This window comes from Leptodactylus fuscus, chromosome 9, assembly GCF_031893055.1.
Source record: "Leptodactylus fuscus isolate aLepFus1 chromosome 9, aLepFus1.hap2, whole genome shotgun sequence".
In the NCBI taxonomy this organism is placed as follows: domain Eukaryota; kingdom Metazoa; phylum Chordata; class Amphibia; order Anura; family Leptodactylidae; genus Leptodactylus; species Leptodactylus fuscus.
Window position 1 is genome coordinate 23,241,762 of NC_134273.1, and position 12,997 is coordinate 23,254,758.

Below are 12,997 nucleotides of genomic sequence, written 5' to 3' on the forward strand. Positions count from 1 at the left end.
TTCATTCTCGGCAGTGATCTGTGTCTAGGACTGCAACTTAGGCCTGTTCATGGTGGTATCTGACAGGGTAGCCGGTATAGCAACAACTAAGAGGACGATGGATGATAAAATCCATAATAATGGGGCTCTATTACAAATTTTGTTATGAAACTCATGGTGGCCCATTATCCCTGTACTGTGACATCACTGTGTGTATTATCTCTGTACTGTGACATCACTGTGTGTATTATCTCTGTACTGTGACATCACTGTGTGTATTATCCCTGGACAGTGACATCACTATGTGTATTATCCCTGTACTGTGACATCACTATGTGTATTATCCCTGTACTGTGACATCACTGTGTGTATTATCCCTGTACTGTGACATCACTGTGTGTATTATCCCTATACTGTGACATCACTAGGTACATTATCCCTGTACTATGACATCACTGTGTGTATTATCCCTGTACTGTGACATCACTGTGTGTATTATCCTGTACTGTGACATCACTTTGTGTATTATCCCTGTACTGTGACATCACTGTGTGTATTATTCCTGTACTGTGACATCACTGTGTGTATTATCTCTGTACTGTGACATCACTGTGTGTATTAGCCCTGTACTGTGACATCACTGTGTATATAATCCCTGTACTGTGACATCACTGTGTGTATTATTCCTGTACTGTGACATCACTGTGTGTATTATCCCTGTACTGTGACATCACTGTGTGTATTATCCCTGTACTGTGACATCACTGTGTGTATTAGCCCTGTACTGTGACATCACTGTGTGTATTATCCCTGTACTGTGACATCACTGTGTGTATTATCCCTGTACTGTGACATCACTGTGTGTATTATCCCTGTACTGTGACATCACTGTGTGTATTATCCCTGTACTGTGACATCACTGTGTGTATTATCCTTGTACTCTTTTAGTCAAAATCAGATAGCAGACACTAAAACAAATTGTTCTACCTTGTGCATTTAACAGGGTGCGCTTTTATTGTAAAGGGTTAATGGATTCCTAAGATCTATAGAGGTTTAGAAATCTGATAAAGAACAGAAAGAAGACGTTTTACACTGAGCCCTGTGATAGGAAGGAAAAAACAAGAACACCACAATGTAATGACTGTCCATATGGCTCTCCCTGAGTGGTGATTCTTGAGGTCATTGGTCATCGGCGCTGAAACGGATATCGTCCTCGCGGAGGGCGGCTGGACTTGTTTGTGACTTGACTAGTGTCCTGGATGAACTAGAGGACAAGACATAAAACTTAGACAATGATATTACAACTTAGCAAGCATCCATTTTAAGTTCTTCTCTTTCTATAAATTCTAGGCAGGATTATGCGGCAGGACTGGGTTGTTACGCTGAGTTATACTTTAACGTTTCATGAATTCAGTTAAGAACGCCAATTTACTACAAATTTGATACTTTCTTGCACCGGACATATACAATACGAAACGCCCAATTTGGTAAGGAATTTTTTTTCACACTTGGTTAGCACACGCCTAGGGTAAGAAAAGCCCCATCAGTATGACTAGAGGAGGCTATCTGTACAACAAATGCATTCTGACTAGAGATGAGCGAATAGTTTTCGATCGAATACCTCGCCGGCATAGGAATGCGTGTAAGCGGCCAATCACCAAGGGGTTATGTGCATTGACTATTCGATGCGCTTAACCCCTTGGTGTTCGGCCGCTTACACGCATTCCTATGGCGGCGAGGTATTCATTCAAATACTATTCGCTCATCAGGGAAAGCAGGGAGGAATTAACCCTTTCATGTCTCGGCCAATTTCCGTTTTGGCATTTCCGTTTTTCCCTCTCCCCATTCCAAGAGCCATATTTTTTCTTTTAATTTTTCAGGTCACACGGTGGCTTATTGTTTGTGAAACAAATTGTACTTTGTAATGCCGCCGTTCAATATCCTGTGCAACGTGCTGGGAAGCTGGAAAAAATTCTGAATGGGGTGGAATTGGAAAAAAAAAAAACGCATTTGCCCCAATTTCTCATGGGTTTAATCTTTACGGCATTCACTATGTGGTAACAATGACGTTACCTGTGTTACGATCACGGCGATACCAAACGTATATAGTGTTTGTAATGTTTTGATATAGTTAAGAAAAAATGTAAAGCTTTGAAAAATAGAAAAAAAAAAATTGTGTTGACACCTGCCACTTTTTTTATATATAAGGAGCTGGATATGGCATCTTTTTATACGGGACAAGATGGCGTTTTTATTGATACCATTTTAGGGAAATTCTGGTGGTGTGATCACTTTTTATTCCATTATATATACGAGGCTGTTAAGAAAAAAATAGCCATTTGGCCATTTTGACTTTTCTCCCGCCATGCCGTTCACCGTATGGGATAAATATTTTTTTTATTTTAATAGTTTGGGCATTTTTGAGCGAAGGGACACCTCATGTATTTGTGCTCATTAATGTTTATGGGATCTAGGGAAAGGGGGGTGAATTTAAACTTTTGTGTTTTGTGTTTTTTATACTTTAAAAATTTTTTAAAAATTTTCTTTTACTTTTATTTTCAGACCCCCCCCCCATGGACCTTGAACCCTAGAGGGTCCGATCGCTCATACTATACACTGAAATACTATGGCGCCGTGTAATAGAATCGATGTAATGACAAGCTTGAGAACCTTCGTTAGGCTCCCGGCTGTCATGGCAACCAGTCGTCACCCTCCGACGATGATCCGGAGGGCGGCTTATAGAAAACAAATAGAGAGCACGGAGCAGTACGTAGTGTAATACTGTTTGATAACACAAGTAATTTGGTAAAGTAGAGAAGGCAGAAGTCTCACCTTATTGGGTTGTGAGTAGGGCCACAATTACCGTATTGTTTTCTGGAATGGCTGGAGCAGCCGATAACAACCCAAAGGTGTCACAGTACAGAATGGAGGACCCAAACCCAAAGGGATTGGGATAGTAATAGAGGGACTGCACTCGTCCAGATGTATAGAAGTCAAGAAACAGCTTCATTCCATCCATGCACACTACGCATTTCGGGGATTGCTCCCCTTTTTCAAGTGTAACAGAGGACATGAGCCCCATTCCTCTACTTCTATCCCAATCCCTTTGGGTTTGGGATTTGGTCTTCCATTCCACATGATCTGGAGGGCAGCGATTGATCAAAGATGGTGGCACCCACGACCCACATGCCGTGGTCGTGTTTAACCGCAACATCTGTTAATAGCTGTGATCAGTGTCACCACTGATCGCTGCTGTTAATGGTGGGTGCCGGTTGTGTTATACAGTCAACATGCACCGTATATGGAGAGAGCTCAGCTCCTGAGACTTTTCCATACACCACATCACGCCGAATCATGTATAGTCACGCGATTTAGCGTGAAGGGGCTAAGACTACCATGGGCTGGAGGAAGATTGTGGGTCCCCATCACCCTAAAGTTGTCAGGGCAGACTATGATATTGCCACCTGGCTTATGGGAAGTCTAGCTACCGTGTGTATTAACAGGTGTATGTAAGATTCCACTGCCACCGCGGACCATGTGGCATACACTTGATAAAGTTGCTGAGAGATTTGGGTGGCTTCGGGCCCTCGGGTTGCCCAAAAAGTCCATATTATCATCTGCTACTGTGAGATAGTTCTGTTGTCTCAATACGGAAGAACTTGTTTCTCTGTTTTACTACATTTCTCTATTCTTTAACTTGCAACTAAACTTTTTAACTGACTGTGTTCTACATTTGTATACTTTCTGATTCTTAGCAGTGTCTATGAAGCCTGTAGCGTCTAGGGCCAGTGGTATCGCTAACAGCATTGAACTAATCACATAACTGAGCTTCGGGCTAGACAGGATTGTAGGGGGTCCAAGGAGATAACTCATAAAAGCAAAAGTTGTTTCCTAACAGGTCTACAGACATTACTGAAATGCCATTCATAAGCGATCTGAAATCAAGGCTATCATGCTGATCGTTGGTTATATGGAGGTGTATAGCGGTAGTCTAGAGTATAACCATCGGACGCTATATTTATTTCTTGGTCATATAGAGGTCGTAGAGTTAAATTACCCTATTATCTTATGTGTAATGCAATGTGCAATGTAAACTCATTACAATTCCCCAAGGAAACCAGAAACAATCCTTCATACATAACCCTAGGCTTCTATACAGTTACATAGTATAAGGAATGAACATCTGTTCACTATATGAGCTACATGACACATCCGCTACACATAACACAGCCACCATATCCAAAAAATTAACTAGAATTCTGTAGATGGCTGCCCTGCAAATCAGTGTCTGGCTACATAAAGGAACGGTAAATATACAAAATGCCCAAATACGTTCCTCCATTAATATCCACCCATCCTTTCAACTTATATAGCAAATAAGATAAGACCATCAAACTATATCTTTACTTCTTCACTGACCTGTGTTTGCCTGTAAGACAACTGGCCGGATCAGGAGCCTTTCTGCAGTGCCCTGTCTACAGTAGGGCAAGAAGATAGTTCAAGGTTTATTCCCCTCATAGCAAATCACTGGCACATTGGGAATAATTGTTCCTATACCCTGACCCCCAGGGCTGCTCTGTGCAGTTCTCCAATAGTTCTCCAATTGCAGAAACAGCATAGTAGAGTAAGCAAACAGGCAAACAGTGAGGGAAGGAGTATCTAATTCAGTTTTGCTTACTGTACCTTTAAACTAGGAATGGCGGGGCCCCAATGCGAACATTTCAGACCCCAGAGTATAATATCAGAGACCTAGGGGAGGATACAAACATAAAAAACAATGTTACTTACCTCTCCTGGGTTCCAGCGCACTCCCTGCTGATGTCAGCCATCTTCAATGATGTACGGGACGTCACTTGAGCTGGGCTTGCATTGTAATGCGTAATGACGCATGCCCAGCCCACGTGATGTCACCAAGTAGGCCCAAAGCTGTCCAGAGCCCAGGAGAGGTAAGTAACAGTGTTTTATATGTTCCTTCACCTATCCTAGCCCTCTGATCATTATACTCGGGGAATCTGAAAAGACCCCCAAGTATAAAGATAGTGGTATTTGTAAACTCATGCTCACAGCTGCCTCTGCAGAAAGAGATGCATCGGTGGCCGTGAGCAGGAGCCAGGATCGGTAAGTAAATGGGGCCTGTTACCTGCCGCCGCAGTAGCGGCTGCCACCGAGCCCCCTAGTGTCCCGGGCTCTGTGGCAGCCGCTACCGCTGCTACCCTGGTAGTTACACCCTGCTAAAGATGACCTTTCACAGATTGGGGGTATTATATACTGCTAGACAGCAGACAAAGCTCTAAATTCAGTGCACTGTCAGCTTTGCTGGTACACGCCCGGGTGCCGGAGATATCGGTGCTGTTATTTTCAGCATCCCTCCACCATCAGAAGAGTGGGTCTTACAGCCTAGTGTCAATCATGGGCTCTAAGTTACACCACAACCCCCCCCCCCCCCCCCCCAGGGGCGAACCTGCCCCTTTTGACGCCCGAGGTGAACTACAGAAAGCCACCCCCCCCCCTCTGCCGGGAGGAGGGGGCGGAGAGGAGGGGGCATGGCGAAGTACAGGGGGCGGGGCTTAGCACAGTTCGCCGGCAGAGAGCAGGCACGGAGACGACCTGCTCTCTGCCTGAGCTTGTCCTGGACTGGCTTAGGTAACCAAAAATGCCGCCCTCCCTGAGGCCCTGGCATAGCGCCGCCTGAAGCGGTCGCTTGAGGTCGCCTCATGGGAGGTGCGGCACTGCCCCCCCCTTCCCCTCAACAGTACTCTTCCATATCCAGCTGTCCGGTAAAAAAAAAAAAAAAAAAAAATGCAAACCCAAAAAATGTCTGCAGTGGAAAGGGGTTAAAAAGCAAAAATTTGCTCTTCTGAATGGAACCTCGAAATTCCAGATAATTGGTCATTTGGTGACCACTAAACTTTTTATTTGGGGAGGGGGGGTTGGATCTGCCAAGTCTCTTCTATTGTATTGAAGGTGAACCCTAATGAAGGTCATTGGCAGACGACTCAATGTTATGTAGTCTAGGAACATCGCAGAACATTTAGAATAGGATTCCTATGGGAGGGCTCTTCATTATAGTATTATTATTAGGAAAGAAAGGACTATTGATTGAATCTGTTTAGATGCGAAAACCATTTCATCAAATACAGGAGAATCAGGTTATGTCTTGTATATCACTAATTCACATGAAAATATATATTCAGTCCAGACTTCATTCCTACCAATATGACCCGCACCAATATCGAGAAGTTGTTGGTTAAAAAAAACACAATTCTTTAAGAAAATCTCCAGACTGTATCACAATTTCAGTCCTCATCTTCCCAAACCAGGCTTCCTAATAGGGCTGTAAGGAGAATACTATATGAGGGCAAAAAGGGGGCACTACTATATGGCTATATAGGGACACAAAGGGGGGCATTGCTACATTGGTATGGAGCACAAAGGTGCCAGTATCAGCATGTTTGGGCACAAAAAGAGCACTATTACTGTATGGGGCATGGTTACTGTGAGCATCTTAAAGGGGATGGGGGCACATTTACTGATTAGGAGGCAAATTTTTCATTTAGTGCACTATAGATAGGGGCATTGAAGATAGGGAAAGTGGACATGTGTCGGAAAATATGGGTTGAATGCAGTGCAATCCAAATGGCTCATCTCTAGCACCTTTGTAGAACTGATACCTTCCATTATATGGTCACTGTATGGGGGTAATTTTTGGGCACACAAATCCAAGCAACTTACTGTCATGATAGAGAAGGAGCAGGCTAGGTCCACAATTGGAGGGGGACATTAAACTAGGGGTAAATGGAAGGGGACAGTAAATTGGAGGCAACTGGAGGGGAACGTAGACGTAGATCACTATGATGCAAGACTTAGTTCAGACGGGGAAATCTGGCTGATGTATGGACTGGATTTTCCTAGTCTGGGCTGCCCATGTGCATGGGACCTTATATTTGCAAGAAAAACACTCATATGCCAAAACAGCAATACCCCTTTATATGATATCATATGTTCAGGTTCACAGTAACTATGCATGTGTACCACCAGCCTTCTGCCCCAGGGTATTTCCATGACTCTGCTTCTTCACAGCCCGCCCCTAACCTTCAGACTTGACTTGACCGCACTTTTGCATAACCCTTTGCTGTTTCACACCAGCGTATCTCTGGCATTTGGATCATCAGCCACCTACATTTGGACTACTTGTAGTTGGAGTCACCCCATAGTCCCCTGCAGTGAAGACCAGAACCCTGTAGAGGGGTTTAAGAGTGAGAACAAGGGAACTGCTTAGACAGTGCTCTTAGAAGTAACCCGGTTAGGTGGCAAAAGGATCCATGATCCACTGTCCATGGCACATAGTAATGAACATTGCTACATACTATGTGGTCCTATCTGAACCTATGTGTGGTCCAGGGAGGATCTGGAGTAGGCCTTAGACCAGGTGTGGATCCTGGGCTCATTACTGGGCAAGAAAAAGGCTGCAGCTCCTGCATTCCAGGGATGTTCCATGGGATGAAAGGAAGTGTATGGTTCTGTCCTGTAACCCCGAGTCCGGTGAGACAAAATTGCGCCTGGTTTGTTCGTGTTGCTGGAAGTAAGCCACATGTATAGTTAGGTTAACTGTTCTGCTTAATTAATTGCTCAGACGAGCAGGATTTTATTGTGTTTTTGCCCGAAGTTAAGGATGAATTTTGTTTCTGGATTCAAGGTTTATTTAGTTTCCTGTTTTGTTTCCTAAATAAAGTAGTTTTTTGCACATTTTGTGTCCCTGTCTTGACTGTTGGGTCCGCACCACTGCTCCTACCGAGCTAACTTCCCCACAGTAAATATAATAAACGTGTAACAAACATACATCACATACCAGACCCTATGAGAAGATAACTCCCTACACATCAAGACACACTATATATCACAAAACAATAGCGTAAGCATCTCACCATATATCCCTGTATATCCTATAGCCACATGGATGTGATATGTGTTTATTGCACCCTTTGATTAAAGGCATAGATCATATATTTTCGGAGCCGGTAACCTACTTTCTCGGCAATGGGTCTGGCTTTAGTGAAACGAGCTGAACATTTCATCAAGACCATTAGGAGACTTGTGTAGCACTACGGCAGAAATAATATGAGCCCCGGACAGTGCAGGAGAGATGTATGACACCGCTGGGTATTTTCTATCTGCTTTAACTTCTCTTTTAATGAACACTCTCCCCTCCCCCATCTGTAAGAGCTTAGTGGTAATAAAACTGCAACCACTGGATAATCTCCAGCCCCTGGGAGCAGTACTATATTGGAATTTCCCATTGATTTCATACATGTCCAATAACTCTATGTAGTACGTGCATTTGTGTGCATGTAAGCTCTTGTTAATTTTGGCAAGGACGTTTTAAGCTAAGCTCTACCGCAGAGGATTTCAGCCGGCGACCGCATGGATGAATGTCGATAGTCGTTAAATTAAAATTGCAAGTGAATTTAGTTTGATGGTTTCATGTAGGGTGCGATATATAGGGTAGCCAGTGATGTATCTTATGAAGCCATATATGTTTGCCACACAGCAGATATCCCATAGGAATAACAGACATCATATCCCTATAGGTATAAGATTCCGCATGGGTATGAGAATGTGCCACATCAACTTGTCAATGTGTAATATAATGGACTTGATAAGTTGACTTCCGATCATTATGGCTGCCAGCAATGACCTATAATACATGGCTCCTGGTAACAATAGGGCAGGGAAGTCTTATAGGCACTTTCTATGAGGATACGATGGGAAACATAAACAGAGGTGGCCTTAGGATAGGTCAACCATTTTTAAAGGGGTGTGCCAGTACTTCGTAACTGATGACCTAAGATCAGCAGGGGTCTGACACCAGGGCCCCCCACTGTTTGAAGAGGCTGCAGCTTTAGGGTGAGCTCTGCAGCCTCTTCCACACTTACCATGCACAACACCATACAACAACAGATGAGCTTGATATCTCAGTCCAGCCCATTCACTTGAATGGGACTGAGCAGCGATCAAGTCATGTAACCGAAGAATGTCACATGGCCTGTGAAGCAGGAGTTCCCACTTCAACCAGCTAGTTGTCAGACCCCCACAGATCTTTCATTGCTGACCTATCCTAAGGATAGAGTTTTCAATGAAATGGAAAGACGGCGCTCTCAGGTCACAACAGGATTTTATTCAAAAAGACAATGATGCACAACGCTAAAAAATCGCCGCGTTTCGGGCACACCTGCCCTTTCTCAAGTGCGTAACTAATTAGAAAATAGATAAAACAAGTATTCACTTCAACGTTTTTTTGGCCAGAGAAGCACTTAGGCCTAAGTTTAAGTATATTTTAACTTAGGCCTAAGTGCTTCTCTGGCCAAAAAAACGTTGAAGTGAATACTTGTTTTATCTATTTTCTAATTAGTTACGCACTTGAGAAAGGGCAGGTGTGCCCGAAACGCGGCGATTTTTTAGCGTTGTGCATCATTGTCTTTTTGAATAAAATCCTGTTGTGACCTGAGAGCGCCGTCTTTCCATTTCATTGAAAACTCTATCTTCCCTGGCCTTGGCCGGTGTCCATCAGACGTGCTGCCTCCTCCACCTGACGGTAAACCCCAAACGTAGTTGTGAGCGATTGTCACAACCTCATCAGGTGAGAGGCCATTTGGTCCTTTTAAATCTTCTGGTTATTTCCACCAAAATTTATCAGACATTCTACACTATATAGTGTGCTCGGTGTCTCTTTTGTTTTTTTTTCCTATCCTAAGGATAGGCCATCAATTGACAAGTCCCATAAAAACCCTTTAAGGCTAAGGCAACGGTTTTTAAAATCGCAGCATGTCCACTGTGGAACTTTGCAGGTATTTTAAAATGCCACAGTATTTGCTCCAGTGTTTCCCGTGCTACAAAACCACGGCATTTACACTACATCGAGCCTAAACCTGGAAAGCCCCTTTATTCTACAAAAGCAAGTTGTATGGAGCTTCCAGCCATAAAGTAAGACCCCGAGTCCTCTAGTCCAACATATGCGGATATGGAATTTATCAGTAAGTTGCCTGCAATGAATTTAATATTTCAGCTCTAGAGGTGCAAGTACATGTGCATTGTAGGTATACAATGGGGATTATTTATCATCTGCTCCATTTTTGGCCATATTTTGCACAGCTGCACTCTTTTTTGACTACTTTTACTTGGTGTCCGTTTATGATGTAGGTGCACCTCCTTGTTAAGAGCAAAAAATTGCGCAATTACAGATTTTTAATACTTTCGGACCTGATGGGTTCTTTTACGCTGCGCATGTACCGGTGTGCATGTGCACTATTTTTTGCACCTTGTTAAAAAGGCTCATGATTAAAACGTAAGGGCGGTTTCACACCTGTGCCTGGTCTCCCCTTTAGCCAATCCGGCGGGTTTCAATCTTCTGCCCCAAAAAACAGGATAAGGGACAGAAACCCGGCAGTCAGTTGTCAAACCTATTCACTTCAATGGGTTTTCAAAGTGACCGCCCGTGAGCGTCTTCTGCCTCTCAATTTTTTTAACTGGACACAAAGTCCTGCATGTGCAAATTTGTGCCCGGCTACAAAACCCGTTTCGCCGCAGAGAGGCAGAAGACACTCATGGGCGATCACTTTGCAAACCCATTCAAGTGAATGGGTTCGAAAACTGACCGCCGGGTTTCCTTCCCCTGTCCAGTTTCTCAAGGCAGAAGACGGAAACCCGCCAGATTGGCTAAAACGGAGACCGAGCGCAGGTGTGATCCGGCCCTGAATAGGATCTCCATTTAGGCCACGCCAAAAAGCAAAAGCGGCGAGGAGGGCATAACATCTGGAAACCAAGGCACAAATGCTCCATGAACAAATTTACGCAAAAAAAGACACAAATAGATTAATAATGTGCCCCATTATGTACAATGAGATAGTATAGCGCTGGATATCACTTTTTTCAGTTTTTCGATTTTTCTTATTTTAAGGTATAGCAAAGTCTACAATTGCCACAAAGCACATTATACCGCATCACAATAGTAACGCGGCGGTGCTTACTCAGAAAATCAATCTGGTTGTCTTATTTATGTTACGTGAATTAGACAATAAATAAGGACGGTAAATGAGGATGAGAAGAGATGTGTACTGAGGGATGCGGGCAGGCATATATTAGAGGTGAAGAAGGTTGATCAGAAATAGTACCGAAACCATATGTTATGTAGGGAAAGAAATACCGCATAGGGTGAGTTATGGATAGGTCATCAATATCAGAACGGTGGAGGTCCGACACCTGGCACCCCCACCAATCTGCTCTTCTCACCTCTTTAACAGTCATTATCTTTGTAAATCCAGCATCGACTTGTTAAAGACAACTTCTAAGAGGTTGAAGAGGAAAAACTTCACACGAGAAAAGAACTTACAAGTTTATGTAAGTTTTTTGATTTGGGGGGGAAGGGAAAGGATTGGTATTAAAAGCCAAGTTATACTCCTGATGATTAGGTTGAACTAATGCATCAATGTATGAGATGAACCTCTGTGCTCCTGGCATTCATATGAAATGAAGATATTGGCGTCCGATAGACCCTTTGTTCTGTTTCTCTAAAAGGTCTTTGATACACAATGTCAGTACGAGGAGAGAACGTTACAAGCAATTATATAGCGAACATTACAATAAACTAGCTAGACAATGGAACAGTTACAATATACATCAAAACAAGACATACAATACGTACATTGAGTTCAACCAAGAGGGTGTTCAGCATGTAGACATAATGGGGGGTAAGGGTTAGAACTTATCCCACCGCCGAACCAGCAAGGCTGTCTGAACAATAGTATCCTACTAATATGTGTGTTTGGATGTTTGTTCCTCAATCACGCAAAAACGACTGAACTGATTTGAATGAAATTTGGCACATAGATAGTTTTTAACCTCGATTAACACATAGGCTACTTTTTATCCCAGTAAATGATATGGCTTCATGACTGTTATGAATTTATGTTCACATACTATATTACTCTGCTCTTGGCAGCAGCTTATCTCAGGTTCTGATAAAGCCAGGTCTGTTATCTTTCTATGTAAATACTCAGCTAACCCTCAGTCCTTTGTGTACGGCATTTGCATATTATCTGATCTGCTCCAGGCAATGCTGACACACTGGATGGGAAAACACCTTTAATCCAAATTGGCAGTTTGCTACTTTTAAACATGCCGGGAAAAAGAAAATCTAATTTGTTGCAAAATACTAAAACAATAAGAGCTATGAAGGTAGCCAGAAGTCACAGACTTCTCCTCAAGCGGAGCTGAGGGGGATCATCGGCACCAACAACATGCTTATTATATGGTGCCCCAGCGAGCTGCTGAGATGCCAGAACAAACACGGGCACAGTGCAAGAAACGAGTTTAGCAGCAGGCCAGCTTGACAGCTGCTGAAACGGAGGCGGATTATCAACGGCAACAACACGATCATTATATGGCGTCCCAGTGAACTGCTGAGATCCTGGAACAATCACAGGCACGGTGTGAGGAACAAGTTCAGCAGCAGGACAGCTTAAGAGCTGCCGAAACTCCGGAGCAGGCAAACCATCAACGGCAGCAATTTGCTGAATATAGGCAGATCATCGACGCCAACAACACGCAGACAAAGTTGCAAGCAGAGGCTAGTATTATAATACTAAATTCAGCCCCCCATAGTACAGATAACTAGCAGACAACATGGAATATGAGGTAGGAGGCACAGGAGGGCTGAGCACTGGTTCCCATCATGTGGTTCAGGGTTGATCCAACCTGGAAACCCAGTGGTCATTTGCAAGGAGAAGTAAGTAGTGGGAAAAAAAGCTAGCAGAACCCATTGAAATCAATGGGAGGCCTTTTTTTCAGTGTGGAAAATTGCACACCAAATTCCTCATCATTTTCCTCCATGTGAATGGAGCTTAATGGAACTTAAAGGGGTTAATGGAACTTAAAGGGTTTTTTTCAGCACAGACAACCCAATTAGTAATAGAGCCACCGCAGAAATCAGCTGATTGTTGTTGGTCCCATTTCCAAGGTATCT

At 43.4% G+C, this 12,997-nt stretch overlaps 1 protein-coding gene across 1 annotated transcript in view; it reads right to left on the minus strand.

Annotated features, from left to right (window-relative positions):
• Window positions 1-1,008: 1,008 nt before the first annotated feature.
• SEC16B (SEC16 homolog B, endoplasmic reticulum export factor) overlaps window positions 1,009-12,997 on the minus strand; it is a 144,123-nt gene continuing 132,134 nt past the window's right edge. Inside the window, exon 27 of the mRNA XM_075287463.1 lies at window positions 1,009-1,243. Coding sequence (XP_075143564.1) covers window positions 1,166-1,243 — 78 coding nt within the window. The 3' untranslated portion in view covers window positions 1,009-1,165. The remainder of the gene's footprint in view (window positions 1,244-12,997) is intronic.